Here is a 20464-nt window from a genome sequence, read left to right on the forward strand (position 1 = left end):
GGAATGGAAATAAAACTTAGCCTTCCTAGTGTCTTTGGAATGTAGTTGCTTGAAACTGAGCAAAGCTGCCACCCAACTTTCCCGGGAACCAATGATTCTGCGGTCAACACAAGTTTGCTTTCTTAACAGATGGGGACGCCGAATTGTGACACAGCCTCAAGAACTGAGGCTGCCTTGTTCAGACTTTCACACGGGTCCCTCTGTTCCTTTCATAGAGCCCTCTTTTTCTTAAACATCCCACAAATGCCGCTGGGGGACTCATTCTCCGGGCCGGAACCAAGCCTTCAGGACAGGCGGCACTTGCTTGGGCTTCCCATCTTTTAAAATGCTCTCCGCCAGACCCTGTCTGAAGGACGCTTTCTGGACGATATTTATCGCCCACCCTTCAGCGTCTGAAGAAGAAACAGGAGGGCAGGAAAGCAACTTCAACTTGGTGGTTGAGGACAGACGCCGGGGCAGCGGAGGGACTAAGAACCCTAAGGTTCCCCTGAGGCCGACACGCAGTCCCCAGCCCACCCCAGACGGCGGAGGCAGAGCGCCAATGGCCCCGCCCCGCCTCGCCTCCCGCGCTGGCCATTGGCGTGTCCGAAAGACGCGGGGCGTTGTCGGTTTGAATGGGAGCGCCTGGAGCTGTGGGGCGCAGGCGCAGAGGAGGGGCGCGGCAGCGGGCGGGCGGCGCTGCGGAACCACAGTGTGGCGGCTGACTGGCCGGGAGGCGAGGAGAGCTCCGAGTTCTGACCCACGTGACCTGTGGGGGCGGAGGAGGGGTGTTGCGTGCCGGCTTTCCGCGGTGCCTCTGCCTGGGGACCCCCGGGGGAAGGGCCGCGGCCACCCGCCAGTAGCCCGGGTGGCCCCTGCTGCAGCTTCGCGTCGTGCGCCGCGCTCCCCAGACTCGCCGGCCCCCGCGAGGTGAGTTCGGAGGGGAGTTTGTGGGCGCCCCGCGGAGGGAGGTGACAGGGAGGGGGCGTGTGGGGGGGGCGGGCTCCTTTGTTCGGGGCGGGAGGGGGCCGGGGTGGTCGCGGGGGCGGTCTCGAGAAACCTGAAGCTCGGGGTGAGCAGCAGCCCGCTCCAGGTCGAGCAGTCGGGTGCTTTCAGGTTGGAGATTTAAAAAGAAGAGTACATTCTAAGAGCTTCATTCCCTAGTTTTTTTAAAACTAAAAAGTACAGTAGGATACAACGACTTCTTACGTATTCGGAGTGTGACAGACATTAAAAACCCGAAACCCTGTGGAATTAAATCCGAGGCGGGTCGCGTTCACTTGTCGTCGTGAGTTTGTTGTCTAAAGCGGGCAGGCTTTTTCAGACACCTGCGTTTACCACATTGACATTCATGGACTTTGGGGAAACCAACCTGTCGACTTACCGTAGAAATTGATAGTTGCTGCAAGAAGTTTTAGTAAGCAGAGAATGTCAAGAAAGCGCTTTCCTGAAAATCTATAGAATATCTGCGAATACTAAAAAGTGGAAAACCTATAATTTCCTTGTATTGATGGTAACCACTTAGCTCATTTTACCTGGTATAATTTGAACTCTTAAAGAAAACGAGTAAGGATGGAAATTCTATTTGCCTTAATGCATAATTTAACCCTCCCGTGGAGTTGAACGAAGTAGATTCTTGGCTTTCCTTTCAGTCGGCTTGTATTGGAGTCGCTGGTGGCGTGTGTGGGAAGCTGAATTTTCAAGCTGCCACTTTAGAAGGGTGCACGGAAGATTTCTGACTTGATAATCACCAGTGTGATCACCTCTGATAAATACTACTTTTGCTTGGCTTGTTATTATTCAAGAAGCAGCTTCGGCTGATTGTTTAGAAGTCAGTAAGCAGCATTAAAAAGGGGCAGATCGCTGTTGCTTGACCTGTGTGTGTGTGAGTGTGTGTAGGTGGGGACTCGGGAGGAGGAACAGTCTCATACCTACTCTTCTTTACACCCTACCATGGATTCCTTCTGGCAAGCTCTTTCTCAGGCCATTATTTATAATATTAGGAGTGGAGCAGATACAGAGTAAAAAGTTGTGTGTTATTGTTTTAGAGGCATTCCCTCCAAATCCTCTTTGGCTAGATAAGCTGTTTAGTTGTATTTCCTTCTGTTATTAAATCAGACATGCAGTGTTACAAATATTATATTTTAATATAAATCTCAGACTTGGTACTAGGCTAATTGAAACAAAGATAGGTTATAGTAGTTCTTTAAATGGCATTGTTCTTAAGCATAAAATGTTTCTAAGATTTACCTAAAAGATAAAAATTCTGTAATTACTTCTCTGGAATTTTAAAATTGAAAACCTGACATAGATTTAGACTAGTGTTCTAAGTCTATTCTAATAGACGTTATTTTTTATAATAACAATGGCAATTATCAGTATTACTACTCTATTGAGTACTTTTAAGTACCAGAGCCAGGCACTGAGGTGCTTTTTATAAATCATATCTCTAATCATCATGACACATGTTGGATAAGTATCATTACGCCAAACCAACACTGAGAGTTTAACTAGCTCGAGATCGTATAACTAATAAGTCACCGTGCTGAGATTCAAACCATGGCCTGGTCCCAAAGCACATGCTGTATTGCTTCTGTGTTTGTTTAAATCTCCTCCAGGTCTCTGGATTCCATTTGTAGAGACATAATCCTACTTTTAAGATGCCTGTATGTGCTCTGTTTTGCTGTGAACTGTGCAGAAATATTTCAGCCCTTCTTTTAGGACAGCTATTTTCCTTCCAATGCTTTATAAGTCACATAACATTTTCAGTGTCCTTTTAATCGTCTTTATAAAAACAGTAAAAATATAAGAGTAAGACTTTCCTGAGTTATTTACGTGACTATGAATATACTCTTTACTTTGGAGCAGAAATGTATTAAAGTCTGGTTTTCTCACTACCATAGGATTTTTTGCCGCTTCATAGTTCTTATCTTCTTCCCAGGCAAGAAATCAAAAAAATTTGTTGGACATCAATTATGTGCAAAGCAATTTGCTTGGTGTTGTGAGATAGCGGAGAGAAAGCTTCCTTTTCAATAATAGTTTCTGGAGTTTTTGCAGTAACTTCCTTCTGTCCTGCTCTGTCTATTGCTGCCAGTTTATCTTCCTAACACAGATCCAGCTTTGCTATTCCTTTGTTGAAAAAATTACAAGGTTTCTCGTCATATAAATACAAGGACAAATACTCCTTCAGCCACGTACATATTCAGTGTCCCTCACAATTTAGTACCTTCTTAGACTTCTCTTTTACTACTGCTAACCCAGTGTGCTCATCCTGGGACACTTTATCTGCGATCCCACCTCCTTACTTTTGCTTGAGCATTCCCCATGACTGGAACACCTTTTCTGGATTTGCCTAATAAGGTTTACCCATCCTTCAAGGTGCAATGCCGATTTCCTTGCTTTCAAAAAGCTTTCCCTAGTCCTTTTTACTTAGAATTATTCTTCCCATATCATCTCATAATGTCACTGAATTGAACAGAAACATTTTTACACTTAATTGTGATAACTTTCAGAAGGAGAAAACAGTTATATTTTCCTATGAAGAATTCTGAATTCAAACTCTCTAAGGATTCTTTTTAGGCATTTATAATCATTTTGCATCTGGGATTTTTTCTCCTTAAAAATGTGTTTGAAACCAATTTTGCCATTTCATAGTTCTTCCGTTAAGAGAACTGATTTATTGTCATTTACTAACTCAAGAACAATGCTCAGGAAAAGGGACCACTTCTTTTCTCCTTCACTATTTCGTTCTTCATACATATATTAATTGATTTAAGCTGATGGCTGACCATCATTGGTAGTAATAAAGGGCTTTTGGTCATATTTTCTGGTGACTTGGTGACGAGTTTTGCTCAAAGTAGTGTTCTCCCCATTGTTTACTAATAAGTATTTCTCTTTTTTCTTTCTGACATAGTAATGTCCTCATAAGATAATGTTTATTTTGCATTTACTTCTTTGAGCTCCTATTAATTGCATCATGTTTGTCCGATTATTTATTTATTAACAAAAGATTACAGTTTGGAAAGGGCAAAGATTAATGTATATATTTAGGTTTGGTTTTTGTCTTTTTTTTTTAAGAAATTGGGCTTAGTGTGAATCATTAGTGTTTTTGGATTGCATTTTCTTGTGATCACCTGGCCTTATAACCTGAGTAGTCATTTGGAATGTACTGAAAATGTAATTGGGGTTGATTGAATTTTTAAAAAATTATCATTGTGTCTTCTATAACCTTGATATTAAAATACTGCTATGTGTCCAATTTTATGTGTTTACAGTAATGAACTAAAAATCATTTATGTGTCTAGTTGAAACTCTTCCAAAAGGTTATTAATTTTACTAATGGATTAAAAGTACAATATATTTTAAATTGTTTAATAGGAGGGAAAATTTACATTATTTGTAGACTGTGGGCTTCAGTTTGAGGAAAAATAAAACCAAGTAATAGGGAGAAAAATACTAATTTTATTCTAATGAACATATATAAGACTCTTCTCCTTTAGTTGGACATACTTATATTCTTAAATATAAATAAGTAATTTTGTTGAAATAGGATTTTTGATTCATTAACTGCTTTGCAGGGAAAAAAGGTAACCAAGATTAGAGCTGTTGCATAAAAGAATCTTCCTTTTGTTCTTGAAATTTTTAAGCAACTGTTTCATCCTCCATTAAATTATTGTAATCACTAAGGACTGTAATTTCAGAACAGCAGTTTTAATGATTAGCGTAGTCACTGGCATAATTCAGATTGGCTCCATGTTAATCTAAAAATAGATCCCCTTTCTAGTTTATCATCCCCTTCCCCAGGAAAATATTCAGTATTCAACTTCTTTCTGATTTATCACGGACTGCCAAACCTTAAGACACTAAGAGGCTGCCTGTGCAGTAATGATTATATTTGTAGTGCTTCGTGTAGAGATGGTTGGAAACTACTGTTGAACTACAAACTTTCAGCCTGTCTCATAAGTAGACTCATACACTTGGTCCTTTCTCACCGTTAAACAACAATGCTAAGATGAAGACTTGAAATATTCAAATCCCTTTCTTCTAGGTTACATTTTGTTTTAGTATTTATCTAATTTGAAATTTCATATATGGTCTTTATTAGTGTTTTGGTTATCCAGAGAACATATTCTTTGAAGTCCTTTTAGCTTTATGTGATGGATAAAAATATAAATGCTCTTCACCAAAAAAGGAAGTTTATATATAGTTGTTTAGAATGGTGAGCTTTTAGGTGTAAACCTTGGAAAAAATGAAAAGGAATTCTTATTTTATATTACTAAAATTATTTTTGGATTATACAGCTTTGAAATAGTTGCATTCATTGTTTTACCTTTTTAATGTCCACAGCTCTAGACCTGAATTTCTTGTTTTCTCATCTGCCAAGAATAAATATGAGAGTTTAAAATCAATAGTGCTTTTACTTTGCATGTATTTGCTGTTTTTCCGAATGACCCATGAGGATTAATTTCAAATATACATGGGAACCCTTCTGACTGGTGATGTGCCTTTAAGATATAGATTTACTTGGAATCTAGAACCATTATTCTAATCTATTCATTGAATTTATTCTATTTATTTAGCTGATCAGTAGTCACAGTTTATTAGAAAGTTTTTATAATGAAATATGTATTTATTTAACAGTTACACTGTTAGTTACACTTGTTTTTTAACCTAACTTGGCCTAACATCTTACAGACTTATATTTATTGTTGCAGACTTAAAGGTTAGCAATAAATTGAGATGTAACCTTAATTGGAGCACATACTTTAGGGTTATATATTTGCTAAAGGAAAACTTTACTGATACAGTTTTTATAGCATACTCTGTGGCAAATTCCCATTTCTCCAGAATGATTAGAGAATAGAATCATCTGCTTTACTATGTACCATGATTGTTTATTAATTTCAGATTGTGTAAAGTAATTTACATTTGATATATACAATTATCAGTTAACACTAAAACTATGTCCAACACTATAGATAGCTATAGATAGATACACACATGCCTATAATCTTGAGTTCACAGTATTATGTGACAGTTTGATTATATTATTGGTTTAGAGATTTAGTATGTTGAGTGAAGAATCAGACCTTTTATGCATTGCTTTATTTTTTTTTCTCCCATCGCAATTTCTCCTTAATTTTGCCACTGACTCATCACAGTTTTTAACATTTGAATCTCATGGGTACTTTAAAATTTTTTAGTTTTAAAGATGTGAAAAATTAAGAAATATTAGTCACTCATTCTACTTCCCCCCTCCCCCATCCTTCCCCATTTATCAAATTTTATCTGATATCAAAATTTCTCAAGTTATCTTTTTGTTTCTTTCAGCTATTATTTGTGAACCTAGCACTTTACCAAGTACAAGTTTGAAACAAATAGTCCATTTTTTTTTTCCCTCTGGAAGTATCACTCTTGCAATCCAATTTGTCAGTTACTGTGCCTATTGCTACTGTTCCACCTGTCCTCAAAATTGGAAGTGTTGTAAGCTCTGTCTCTGCTTGACCTTTGCCTCTCACCTAGCCAGTGGGCATTGTTTTCATTTTTCTGTAGGTACTCTTAGCTAGATTACTTAAGTACCCAGTCGTTCTTGATCCTAACTTCCCTTGCTTTAGGCACTAATTTCCCACATCAGTCCTATATTCTAATGTCAAAATAATTTTTCTTGCCTTTGATTGGCTCCTCAACACCTGCTACACTAAAATCAATCTCTGAACTCTGTTGGACTTTGCTTACTACACCCTTTGCTTTTCTTACACTCTTCATCTCCTTCTATGTAAACTTCCTGCTTTTACCTTCCTACTCCTGATTTTACATGTATCGTTCCTTATACCTGCCACCTTGTTTGCACTGTAGCTTCCAGGTAGAATGTAATTAGGAATACATGTTTAGATTAGGTGACAAGCCATATTTAGACCATCTACAAATAAATTAGTGTCTGCTTACTGATACATAATTTGACAGAAAATAACCAGTTTACCTAGGGTAGTTACCTGAGTTTATTTTATAAGTGGATGTTTTGGCCTCCTACTTTGCTACCCCCATTAGTACTATGATGTGTATTTGTTACTAGAACCTTTACCCTGAATTCTAATGTGAAAGAACTTTATTTTAAATGTGTTCTTCATTCTTCCTCAGTATTTATCCCAGTTCCAATTTATAAAGAGCTCCTGTATCTGATTTGAAACATTACAGCTGAAGGGATTTGGAGAATTTGAGTATTGTACCTTAGAGGGAATTATTAGGATAAGAGGAGTTTAAAGAATTTAGATTATCAATCCTGGAGGCAAGAAAAGTAAGATATTTATTATCTGATGGGTGTTACCACTTTATAGAGACACTTAAATGAAAGAATCAGACCAAAAGTTATTGGCATTTAAGTTGCAGTCAGGAGTAGATAGTTTAGATTAATTGAAAGAAGGACAAAAGATATACAACTGACTCTTGAACAATGTGGAGGTTAGGGGCGCTGACCCCCTGGGCAGTGGGAAATCCACGAAAAATTTTACAGTTGGCCCCCCATATCCATGGTTCCACATCTGCAGTTTCAACCATGTGGATTGTGTAGTACTGTAGTATCTATTGAAAAAATTCCCCGTTTAAGTGGACCTTTGGAATTCAAACCCATTCAAGGGTCAACTGTAATTGTAACTGTCTATCCCTTATTTTTCACAGTCACCTAGTTTGAAGATACTTTACTGCTAATCGAGTAAAGTATCGATGGAAAATATGGAAAATGGAAAATAATTATTGCTTTCTCTTTATCTATGGTTAGACCAAAAGATGCTGTGAGCTAACAATTTTGTTAGCAGTGAGGTTTTTGGAGCATTGTTTGTTAAAACCTGGGAGGTGCTATTAAGGGCATATGTGTTTCTTGAAAATTATTAGTTGTAAGTCTTAATGGAGGTTGAAAGTTAAACTTGATAGCTTCTTAATATTCTTTCAAACCTATAATTTCCATTCCATTTCCTGGTCCTGTCATTAAATTTTATTATGTTAATTATTTTAAAATATTAAAAATAATTTAATATTTGTTGTAAATTTTATCAGTGTTATCTAGTAATATGTAAACTATATGTTAAATATGAAGTGGGTTTGTTAGCTCCATGTGGAGCATTAATGAACACATTAGTAAATTAGTTAGAGAGTTTTTGCAACATGAATCATTGAATCAAGAATTGCTTGTTTGGGACTTCCCTGGTGGCACAGTGGTTAAGAATCCACCTGCCAATGCAGGGGACACAGGTTCGATTCCTGGTCCGGGAAGATCCCACATGCCACAGAGCAACTAAGCCCATGCACCACTGAGTCTGCCCTCTAGAGCCCACAAGCCATAACTGTTGAGCCCACATGCTGCAACTACTGAAGCCCACGTGCCTAGAGCCTGTGCTTTACAGCAAGAGAAGTCCCTGAAATGAGAAGCCTGCGCACCACAACGAAGAGTAGCCCCCACTCTCTGCAACTAGAGAAAGCCTGCACGCAGCAACGAAGACCCAGTGACGAAGACCCAACACAGCGAAAAATAAATACATTTATTAAAAAAGAAAAGAAATGCTACCTAATTGTTATGGAGATTGAAATTTAAGAGTGACTTTTGCGGGGGGGGGGATACTCTTCCTTTGAAGATAGTAAAGCCATATTATAAATTGTCTTTGGTAAAATGGTGAATTGTATTCTCTGTTTTCTTGCTTATTTAAAAAAATTTTTTAGTGGTTCTATATGCAGTCTTAATCAAGTAAGGTATTTTGCAGCTCCATTTATGTACATTTGTTAATTAAATGCTTACATTTTAATAAGTATGAAGTTAACATTTTTTTAATGATTGGTGAATTTGGGGATTTCACTATGATCTCATGGCTGGAAAAATATTTCAATTAAATTATAATTTAACTTAATTCTAAGTTAAGTTAATTCTAATACCTCACCTTCTGCCCTGTAGTATAAATAACAACCTAGACCTCAAAGTGGTAGTGGAAGACAGTTTAATTGACAGTGTAGCTGTTGTGTAATTTAGATGCACTTTGGAGCTATTGCTATGAATATCTACACTAATTCCCTTAATGTTTTTTATTAAGGTAAAAAGGTACAGTGGAATTCTGAACAAAAGGAAAAGAGAAGATTTGTTGGATTAATAACTGCTACCTACCTTTTCATCTTTTCTTAAGACACTGCTTCCTTTGTTGGCCAAGAGAGAGGATAAGAGGAATGATATTTTGTATTTCTTATGTGCCAAACTGGTATTAATATGAAAACCTCATTTCCTCTAGGAAGCTTGTCAGTGTTCCCAAGGCTAATCCTTTCCACCTTCCTCCTCCTGCTCTGTTCCATACTAACCTCTCTCTAACTATACTTAATTAACAAAGCAGCAGGAGTGTATTATCTAGAGTCTAATTTATGTTATAGCTGAAATACTTAAAAGGATGTGGAAGAGGAATTAGGCTCTATTGGATGGCATCAGAAGGGAGAAATGGGTAGAAATGGAAAGATTGCTCAAAGTGTGGAACAACTGTCTAAAAGGACTATTCAAAATTAGGATTAGCTGCCTTGTAACCTTTCTGGGAGTGTTGTAGTTGTAGTAATATGTTGGACTAACTGACCTATGAGGTTGTTTATAATGCTGGATTCCAGGAATGAATGAATGAATAAATAAATTTTATTTATATAAGCACATATATCTTAATTTTACCTTATTTGTCTCTTTTAACTGTTACCTTAAAGATTATAGTTTACTTTCCTCTTTGATTCCATTGTTGACCCATTGGTTTTTTAGTAGCATGTGTTTAGTCTCCATGTAATCTTTTTCTTCTCATTTCCTTTTCTGTGGTTGATTTCTAATTTCATGCCATTGTGGTCAGAAAAGATGCTTGAGATAATTTCTATACTCTTAAATTTGTTGAGGGTTTTTTTTGTGCCCACTATGTGGTCACTCCTAGAGTATGTTCCATGTGCACTTGAAAAGAATGTGTATTCAAGTTTTTTTGGATGTAATATCCTGAAATTATCAATTAAGTCTAACTGTGCTGTTGTATCATTGAGTATCTCTGTTGCCTTATTGATTCTCTGTCTGGAAGATCTGTCTATTGATGTGAGTGGGGTGTTAAAGTCTCCTACTATTATTGTATTCCTATCGATTTCTCCCTTTATGTCTGTTAGTATTTGCTTTATGTATTTGGGTGCTCCTATATTAGGTGCATATATGTTGACAAGTGTAAAATCCTCTTCTTGTATTGATCTTTTATCATTATATAGAGTCCTTCTTTATCTTTCTTTATGGCCTTTGTTTTAAAGTCTATTTTGTCTGATATAAGTATTGCGACCCCCACTTTCTTGTTATTTCCATTTGCATGAAATATCTTTTCCATTCTCTCACTTTCAATCTATAAGTGTCCTTTGCCCTAAAGTGGGTCTCTTGTAGGCAGCACATTGTACACTCTTGTTTTTTTAATCCAGTCTGCCACTCTGTGTCTTTTGATTGGAGCATTTAGTCCATTGACATTTAAGGTAATTATTGATAGATATGTATTTATTGCCATTTTAAACCTTGTTTTCCTGTTGATTTTATATTTCTTCTTTGTCCCTTTATTTTTCTTTTTCCTTTTGTGTTTTGGTGATTTTCTTTTGTATTATACTTATGTTCACTTCTTTTTGGTTTTTGTGAAGCTGTTGTATGTTTTTGATTTGTGGTTACCCTGTTTTTCAAGTATGTTAACCCCTTCCTATATCTACTTGCCTTAGACTGGTAGTCATATAGGCTCAAACACATTCTAGGGGAAAAAAAATCTACATTTTCTTACTCTCCTCCCCCACATTTTATGATTTTGATGTCCTCTTTCACATCTTCATGTTCATCCTTCTGCTGCTCATTGTGGTTATCATCACTTTCACAGAAAATTTTTTGATTTTTTTTTTTTAATCTGTGTACTGGCTTATTTAACTGATTTATTTTCCAATTGTGATTTTCTCTTTCCTATAGATTCTTACTTCTTTTCTATTTAGAGAAGACCTTTTAATATTGCCTTTAGTTTAGGTTTAGTATTGCTGTATTCTTTTATTTTTGCTTGTCTGAGAAGTTCTTTATCTCTCCTTCTATTCTAAATGATAATCTTGTTGGGTAGAGTATCCTAGGTTGCAGATTTTTCCCTTTTAGGACTTTAAATATATCTTGCCACTCCCTTCTGGCCTGCAGTGCTTCTGTGGAGAAATTAGCTGATAGCCTTATGGGGGTTCCTTTGTAATTAACTGTTTATCTCTGCTGCCTTTAGAATCCTCTCTTTATTCTTAACTTTTGCAATTTTTATTATAATATGTCTTGGTGTAGGTCTATTTGGGTTTATCTTGCTTGGAACCCTCTGTGCTCCCTGTAACTGGATATCTGTTTCCTTCTTTAGGTTTGGAAAGTTTTTTTTTTTTTTAAATGTTGGGGGTAGGAGTTTTAGTAATGTATTTATTTATTTTTGCTGTGTTGGGTCTTCGTTTCTGTGTGAGGGCTTTCCCTAGTTGTGGCAAGCGGGGGCCACTCTTCATTGCGGTGCGCGGGTCTCTCACTATTGCGGCCTCTCTTGCTGCGGAGCACAGGCTCCAGACGTGCAGGCTCAGTAGTTGTGGCTCCCGGGCCCAGTTGCCCCGCAGCATGTGGGATCCTCCCAGACCAGGGCTTGAACCCGTGTTCCCTGCATTAGCAGGCAGACTCTCAACCACTGCGCCACCAGGGAAGCCCTAGGTTTGGAAAGTTTTCAACCGTAGTTTCTTCAAATACATTTTCAATCTTCTTTTCTCTTTCTTCCTCTTCTGGCATCCCTATTAATGTGTAGGTTGGCATGCTTTATATTATCCCATAGGTCTCTCATATTGCTTTCTTTTTTTTTTTTTTCATTTGACTTTCTGTCTGCTGTCCTGATTGGGTGATTTCCATTATTTTATCTTCCAGGTCACTTATTCATTCTTCTGCATCATTCAATCTACTCTTCATTGCTTTTAGCTTAGTTTTCATCTCTGCAAATGAGTTTTCTAATTTTTCTTGGTTCTTCTTTATAGTTTCTAGTTCCGTTTTACAATACTCTGCATTTCTGTTGATAGCCTTTCTTAATTCCTTCAGTATTTTCATTAGCTCCATTTCGAAATTGATGTCTGTTAGACTGAAGAGGTCTGCTTCATTTTCTTTCAGGGGAATGCTCTTGGTCTTTTAACTGGGAGTGGTTCCTCTGCTTCTTCATTTTGCTTATATTTCTCTTACTCTGTGAGTTTAGGAGAAAGAGGTACCTACTGCGGTCTCGAAGGGCTGTTTATACGTGGGGTTGTCTCTGTGTTGCTTGTGTGCATTTAATATATTTGGTGCGCGGGCTGTTTTAGTATGGATGTCTGTCGCCTCTTTCCTCAGCATGTGCTGGTTGTCATCCCGTTGATAGAGGGTGTGCCCATGTGGTGGCAGATGCCCTGTCCTGGGGTCCTTGGTGGTGGCGGTGGCGGCTCAGGCACGCCCCTGGAGCACGCGATGGCAGCGGAGGCGGCTTGCAACCACTCTTGGAGTTCGGGCAGGCAGTCGTGGGGACCTGTGACCACTCGTGGGGTCCGGGAGGGCAGCAGGGGGGTCCCACAACCACTTCTGTAGAGGTTATAGTTTATATATGATGGTCTGTTGTTTCTCTGTGGTATATCTGGATATTGATTCATTTTGATTTGTCCTGCTTAGGACTTAGTGTGCTTCTTCAATCTGCTAATTAATGTCTGTCTTTGATTCTGAAAAACTCTCAGTGTTTATCACTGAAGATTTTGCCTTTGCTCCTTTTTCTATTTTTCTTTTTGATACTCTAGTTAGACCTCTGTTAGAGCCTTTCATTTTTGTCTTCCTTTTCTCTGAACTGCTCTTTAGTATTTTTAGTATTTTTCATCTCTATCTATTTGTGTATGTCTGGGTAAACTCTGCAGATATTCTTCTAGTACATCTCTTTAGTTTATCTGCTGTCTTGTTTAACCAGTAATTTGAGTTACTAGTTTCAATGTACATAGCAAAACTTTTAATAGTAGCAAAACAAAATCTGAAAAACTACAAGCCAAATGCCCATCAAAAGCAGAATGAAAAATACATTTGGTATACAATGGAATGTGATACAGCAATAAAACATGCAGATTGTAGCTATGTACAACAACAAGCGAGGTGAATCTCAGAAACATAATGTTGAACAAAACCATACAAAACTAAACAATATATAATTTAAACCTATACAGACAGTTGTGGCAAAGTTATAAAGAGAAGCAAGGAAATAATGAACACAATTCAGTTTAGAGATCACCTTAGATGGGTTAGGTTGCGGCACCGGGGAGACTTCAAAGGCAGTGCTAATGTTCTTTATCTTAAAGTGGGTGCTATTGTGTCATTCTACCATACACATATTTCCTAAATTTCTTTTGTACTTACTCAGTGAAAACATTTAAAAATCCTCAAAGATTTTAAATAGGATGTGCATTGAGAACAAATGAATATCAGTGTAATATTATTATCAGCACAAACATCTTCTTTGAAGAAATATGTTTACAGAGTTTAGGATTGACTTGTTCAAATGAATTACTGAAATTTCATTTTACTTGTTAATAGCAGTTTTTAAAATCTTGAAGTATCATAATTTTAAGATACTAATATCATACATATTCTTCTATGTTTGTAATAGAAAATATTACATAAAATTATTTATTTCAAACCAATTTAAAAAATTAAAGTACAGGTCTCAAATAAATATCATATACTCACATCCTTATTTAGAAGCCCTCTGACAATTAAGCCCTCTGCTGTTTTTCTCCCGTAATTGACATGACAACAGTCTGTGAAGTTACCTGTGTGATTATATACAGCTTGGAAGTACATTAGGTTATTCTTTGCAAATACGACTTCAAGCAAAACATCTTGTATTCCTTTTGCAGAAATGTTGCTGAAGTGCTGCTGAAAGGGCCAGAGACACAAGGATTTGGGACACATTTTGAACCTTTAAGCTGTCTGACATTGACCTCCTTTCATTATTAATAAAGAAGAAGCAGGAGCTTAGGATGTATTAACATCAACTCATTAATATACTAACCGGACAATGTTCTGCAACAACTCTACATTGTAGAACTGGATTGGTACAAAATAAAATAATTTCTTATTATACCCAGCTTATAATATGACTCGATGGAGGAAAATCTGATAAGCATGAGGGAAGACCATTCTTTTCATGTTCGTTACAGGTAAGACTACTGCTTTCTTAGCGGGTAATTTTTAATACTTATTTAAACGTGTATTTAACTCTGATCATTTCAAATTTAAATTTGAAAGTACTAAAAATATACTAGCCATAGTTAGAATCTCCTTTAAGCAGTGTTTTCTTTTTGTTGTGGTTATTATAAGTTTTTATATCCTTTCTATAGGAAAATGGTAGTAGAGACCAATTATTTACTATAGTTTATTAATGTTCTGAGGAAGAGTTTATGAATAGTTACTTTAAACTTTGTTACTCTTTATATAATGCAAATATAAAAATGAAATATTTCTGAATCTCTGAGGGCAGAGGATGGATTTTGTAGTGTGGTTGGCTGAATGACCTGATTTTTCTGTTAAAATTTTTAGTGATCTTTTATAAATGAGTTTTAAAAAATGGGTATTAATGTTGGAATGGGTGGGTACTTTCTAAACATGATAAACTAATAGTTTAATATTTAGTGGTAAAACTGGGGGCTTCCCTGGTGGCACAGTGGTTAAGAATCCACCTGCCAATGCAGGGGACATGGATTCAAGCCCTGGTCTGGAAAGATCCCACATGCCGTGGAGCAACTAAGCCCGTGCGCCACAACTACTGAGCCTGTGCGCCACAACTACTGAGCCTGTGTGCCACAACTACTGAGCCTGTGTGCCACAACCACTGAAGCCTGCACACCTAGAGCCCATGCCTCACAACAAGAGAAGCCATTGCAGTGAGAAGCCCGTGCACTGCAACGAAGAGTAGCCCCTGCTCGCCGCAACTAGAGAAAGCCCGTGAGCAACAATGAAGACCCAACGTGGCCAGAAAAAAAAAATTAGTGGTAAAATATTAATGACATTTCTGATACATTTAGGAAGAAAGCAAGAATATCTGCATCATCATTATTTAACATTTATTTTGGAAGTTCTGGTCATTGTACTAAACTAAAATAAAGACAAACAAATATTAGAATGGAAGACAGTTGTTAGTAAGGTGATTAGACATGAATAGATTCCTTATCAAAACTATTATAAGTTAAATATTGAATAATATTTAAAAACGTCAGAACTTATGGCTTTGAATAGTATTCAAATCCCTAATGAGTGAAGATGTTTGATACCAAATTTTGGATGTCTTAACACATGCATAGGAAATAGTGAGGAGATTTACTGTCCTTTGCTTTGGAGCAGATGGTCCATGTTAGGGCATGGTGCCAAGGAAGTTTATATAGGTAAGCTGAGAGCATTTCTATTAAAAATTTAAAATTTTCAAATAAAAGAAAATGGAAGACATTCACCATAATTAAAATCAGCTTTTAATAGAAATGCTCTCGCTCTACCCTGTGGGGCATAGTTCCAGGAACCTCTGTATCCACTGTGAAGTCTTGCCAGTTTTACCTCCTAAATGTTGCTCAGATTTATCCATGCATCTGGATCCTCCCCACCACCGCTACAGTTCAGTGTAGCAGTGAACTAAATCGTCTTCCCTCCAGACTCCCTGCCTTCTCCATTCTCTCCTCTTGGAATCTGTCTTTTAAATTTGCCTCTAGAGGGCTCTGTCTATAAACATGCAACCTGTGCTTTAATCCGTTTGGTGGCTCCTAGTCACCTGTAGGGCAGAGCCACACTTAGTATAGTACAAAGGAGCTTCCATTGCCTGGCCTCTACCTATTCCTTCACCCTTACTTCCTTCCAGTCCTCACCTTGCACTTTGAGCTCTGGTTCCCTGTGCATGACTCAGTGCCTTTGCTCATGCTACACCCTATGACTTGAATGCCCTTTCCACTTTCTTGGTTTAGCTAATTCTACTCAATATCTAAGATTCAGTTCAGAAATATGCTCCTCTTAGAAACAATTTCTAAACTCCATAGTTTGGCTATATGCCCTCACATATCGTGTGCACATCTCTTTCTTAGCACCAACTGTATTAAAATTCAGTGTATCTGTTTATATGTTTGTCTCCTCCTCCCTGCCACTCCCTTCTTTTCTTTCTTTTTTTTTTAATTTTTATTTTTTGGCTGCACCGTGTGCCATGAGAGATCTCAGTTCCCGTGACCATGGATAGAACCCGCGCCCCCTGCAGTGGAAGTGCAGAGTTTTAATCACTGGACCACCAGGGAAGTCCCCGCCACCGCTTCTTTGACCATTTAGCTCCCTTAGGGCAGCCATGATGCCTAGCCTGTGGTCTGGCTTGTAGTCCACATTTGATGGAATTGTCCATTGAACTTCACTGGACATAACCATCAGATGAACCTGGTAAGATGTTTATCTGTCTTGCTAAACGTTTTTAAGAGTGGTTTACTTCTTAATACTGTAACAATAATAGATAAGCAGGAGCGGATTGTACCTCTGCCTATAAGAAGGTCTTAGATTCATCCTTTTTTCATGATATAGCATAGGTCAAACATGGTTATACATTGATATAGGACTTCACCAAAAGAAATTTAAGACTCAACTGCTTGTAGTAAGACTATACCAAACAAATCTCTGGTTTCATCAGTGCTGTAAGATCAGCATTCTGTACACTGACTGGATTATTGTATAACTGCAGGTAATAGTTTGTATCCCTTGTGTTAGGAGTTATGGCCCAATATAGGTTATTTTTTTGCTGTGGAAAACACTTAGCATGTAAAGTTTTATCCATCTGGTTCTTTCATTGAGGAGGTCCTCATCTATCTCTGGAGGAGCTTCTGTGGCACAATAAGTTTGTAATTTTAAAGTGGAATAATTCTTCAGACACTAAGAAACCTCTTGAGAGATATCAGAATGCTTTATGAAATAGTTTACAACTTATTTGTGGAGGCAGAGAGAAATGGAAACTGATAGTAAAATGGGATTTGTTTCTAAACTTTTAAAAAGTGTGCAATTGATTTTAAATAACTATCGTTAATTTTTTTAGAAATGATAATAGTACTGTGATTATATATTTTTAAAAATTTATTTATTATTTATTTTTTGACTGCGTTGGGCCTTCGTTGCTGCACGCGGGCTTTCTGTAGTTGCGGCGAGTGGGGGCTACTCTTCGTTGCAGTGCCCGGGCTTCTCATTGCAGTGGCTTCTTGTTGCGAAGCACGGGCTCTAGACGCATGGGCTTCAGTAGTTGTGGCACGCAGGCTCAGTAGTTGTGGCTTGCGGGCTCTAGAGTGCAGGCTCAGTAGTTGTGGCACACGGGCTTAGTTTCTCTGTGGCATGTGGGATCTTCCCAGACCAGAGATCGAACCCATGTCCCCTGCATTGGCAAGCAGATTCCTAACCACTGTGCCACCATGGATTATAATTTTTGAAAATGGCTCCTTATCTTTTAGAGTTACATACTAAAATATTTACTAATGAAATTATATGCATTCTGGAATATACTTCAAAAGAATCTGAAGTTGTAGAGTGAGGGTGGAAGTAAAGATGAAATATATATTGATAATGTATCATATATTGGTAATTGTTGATGTAGAAAGATGGATGTATCAGGTTCATCATACTAGTTTCTCTAGTTTTATATTTCTTTGAGAAATGTCCTTTTTCATACTTGTTACTGTGAATAACAAACATTTCAGTACTTTAATGTGAAAATTAGATTATTGCACATAAGTTGTAAAGGAATACAGTTTTGGTGTTGAATTCTTCAATTTTGATAGATAAATATAGTTATTAATAATATTCTTTCTGAAGAATAGTTTGAGGTAATGTGGAGTGGTGGAAAGAACACTGGATTTGGAGACAAAGACAGGATTTCACTTCTCAGATTTGTCATTGTATGATCTTAAGCAGGTCACTGAGCATCAGTTTCCGCTTCTGTAATAATACCCATCTCAGAGCATCATTTTGAGAATTAAATTTGATATAATATATAGTTAGAATCACTTTAAAACTAAGTTACCAATCAAAATTTAAATTTAAATCAAGATGGTTTTGCACTTTCCCTTTTATAAAGTAAACTGGAATAATTAGATATATGTGGTAAATTGGATGGATGAAAATTGTTTATGGGGGCTAGGACTGGTAATGGAAAAGATCCACGCCCAAGTAGAACACATAGAAGGTGGAGCTAAGGGCTGTAATGAGAGAGTGGACTGCCACAGAAGACAGCACAATGGAGAAGGTGCAGGGCACTCTTGCTTTGATCTTAAGTCCTGAATCCCATCATTTATTCTTAATTAGTATGTAAGCCCTTAGAAGGGAGAGTCAGATTTGGACAAAATCGGTTATTAAATTCTTTTAAATGTTGTAGCGTCAAGATTTTAATCCTCTTTTGCTGTCATTGAATACTATAAACACAAGAAACCGAAAATAAGGAGGTAAAAAAACAAATCGAGTTGTAGAAGAAAAGTAAAAAATAATAAAATACAAAAATTAAAATAAATTGAAATGACGTGTTTGTGCAGAAGATGAGGAATTAAAGCTATAATGTTCAGTCTGTTAACAAAAATGAAAACATTTCAGTCAAGGATAGTAATATTGTCTTTATAGTTATTAGAAATGTACTTTTTTGATTATATAATTAAATAGGCCATTAGGAAGAATAAAAGAAACTTTGTATGTGGGATGTATTTTAATGGAGAGCTGTTTTCCTGGTTTGTCTTCTACTCTGGGTATGTTCTTTGTTTTCAACCCAACTGATAAACAAATGAAGTAATTCTATTCTCTCATAGAGACAGGATATGAAATTACTTTCTCTGTTACTATTTAATGATCTTTTAAAAAATTTATAAACCAACCTGCGTTGGCTGTTTTGCAATTAGGTATATTTGAGGTGTTGGAGATTTTGCCAGAATATTGACTTATTTTCCAATAAAATATACCACAGCCAAAATATATGTCAAAATAAACTCTAATAAGCTAGAGAGTTTTGAGCTTTATTTTGGGCATTCGTTACTGAAATGACTTTTCTAAGGTAGGTTCTCCTGTAGGGCAGTCTCACCTCATGCACTTTAAGGACAGCTGTGTAGCCAGCAGGGTTCCAGGTGGCTATCACTGTTTCCAGTGAGAATTATGTAAAGTACCTTTTTAAAAAATTGTAGCTCTTATGATACCATTCAGCCTTATAGCTAACTTTTGTTAGTGGCAACAGCATTTGGATTGATGGTTTCATTGTAATGTTGTATAAGTTTAAGTCCAGAAGGTCAAATATTTGTGGTGAAGATATTTATTTGAAGAACATGCTTCTGTGTTTTATATGGATATACTGTTATTAACTTCCAGTTTTTACATATGAATAGTGCTGACAAAAAAATTAATCAATAGTTAATCTTAGAAAGAAAGGGAAAATTTTATTTGCGCCAACCTGACTGAGGATTATAACCTGGGAGACAGTCTTTCAGAAAGTTTTAAGGACTGTTCTGTCTTTGAGAGGTTAATACACAGTCATAAAAGTTTTTGAGACAAAGGGTTTTACATCAAAGTAACATGTTGACAGTTTACATAGTCCAGCAAGGTGAGTAGTGGATTATTGTGACCTTTACAGGATTGAGAAAGGAATGTTGTGTCTTTAATGAGTTACCTGCTGGCTCCAGGAGGAATTGCTTTTTTTTTTTTTTTTTGGCAAGATGGCATTCCTGTGTCTTCTAAGGGGATCTAGTTAATGTATAATGCAGGTGCACAATGCACACTAAAGGGGAGATGGTAATGGCTCAAATGGCAAAGAAAATTTTATGTTAATTTTTTTTGTCCTGCCTTAAAAATAATTTTGTTTCATCAATAGCCTTATCTCTGATTTCCTGGCCAGCAACCTAATCATCCTGAACTGATGGTTCTGGTGTGACTATTTCTCTACCTCTCCCTCGGTGAAATCATGTGCCATCATTAGTATTCCATTGTATGGTGGCATGTAATTTTTTTTAAACAATACTCTAGTGATGGGCATTTAAATTGTTGGTAGTTTTTTGCTGCTGTGACCATCCTTTTACATATATCCTTTTGAATTTGTGTACGTGTAGCTTTAAGATAAATTCCTAGCAGTGAAATTGCTCAATATATAATTTTTTTCCATAATTGGTATCATGCTTAAATTAAAATTTGTTAATAGAAAGAAAGCAATGTATTTTATATGTAAAAATATCTTTCCCAATTTTTTTCCCTATGATAATTCTTAGGAGTTCAGTGGTTTTAGTATTTAGACAAATAGAGGCAAGTAGTTCAGGTACTTTATCTAGCGAAAATAAAACCACATTTTTACATATTAATCTTTTGCTGACTCATTTCTCTTCACACATGCAATACACCAGTAACCTCATAAAACCTTAAACAAAAAAAATCTTTTTTTTTTAACTCTTTCATCTTCAAAAA

The 20464-nt window shown here is 36.9% G+C and overlaps 1 protein-coding gene across 4 annotated transcripts in view; it reads left to right on the plus strand.

The window, feature by feature from the left end:
- The first annotated feature begins 707 nt into the window (after positions 1–707).
- GPSM2 (G protein signaling modulator 2) overlaps positions 708–20464 on the plus strand; it is a 62887-nt gene continuing 43130 nt past the window's right edge. The window contains exons 1-2 of one of the 4 annotated variants that reach the window (XM_027096275.1): positions 708–909; positions 14125–14196. In XM_027096275.1, the coding sequence (XP_026952076.1) occupies positions 14141–14196 (56 nt within the window). In that variant the 5' untranslated portion in view covers positions 708–909; positions 14125–14140. Of the gene's footprint in view, positions 910–13893; positions 14197–16242; positions 16442–20464 lie in introns of those variants that run through there. The other 3 variants (XM_027096273.1, XM_027096274.1, XM_027096276.1) reach the window with 3 other exon arrangements.

Source organism: Aethalodelphis obliquidens, unplaced genomic scaffold (assembly GCF_003676395.1).
Source record: "Aethalodelphis obliquidens isolate GAN/ISIS:26980383/991018 unplaced genomic scaffold, ASM367639v1 scaffold100, whole genome shotgun sequence".
Lineage (NCBI taxonomy): Eukaryota > Metazoa > Chordata > Mammalia > Artiodactyla > Delphinidae > Aethalodelphis > Aethalodelphis obliquidens.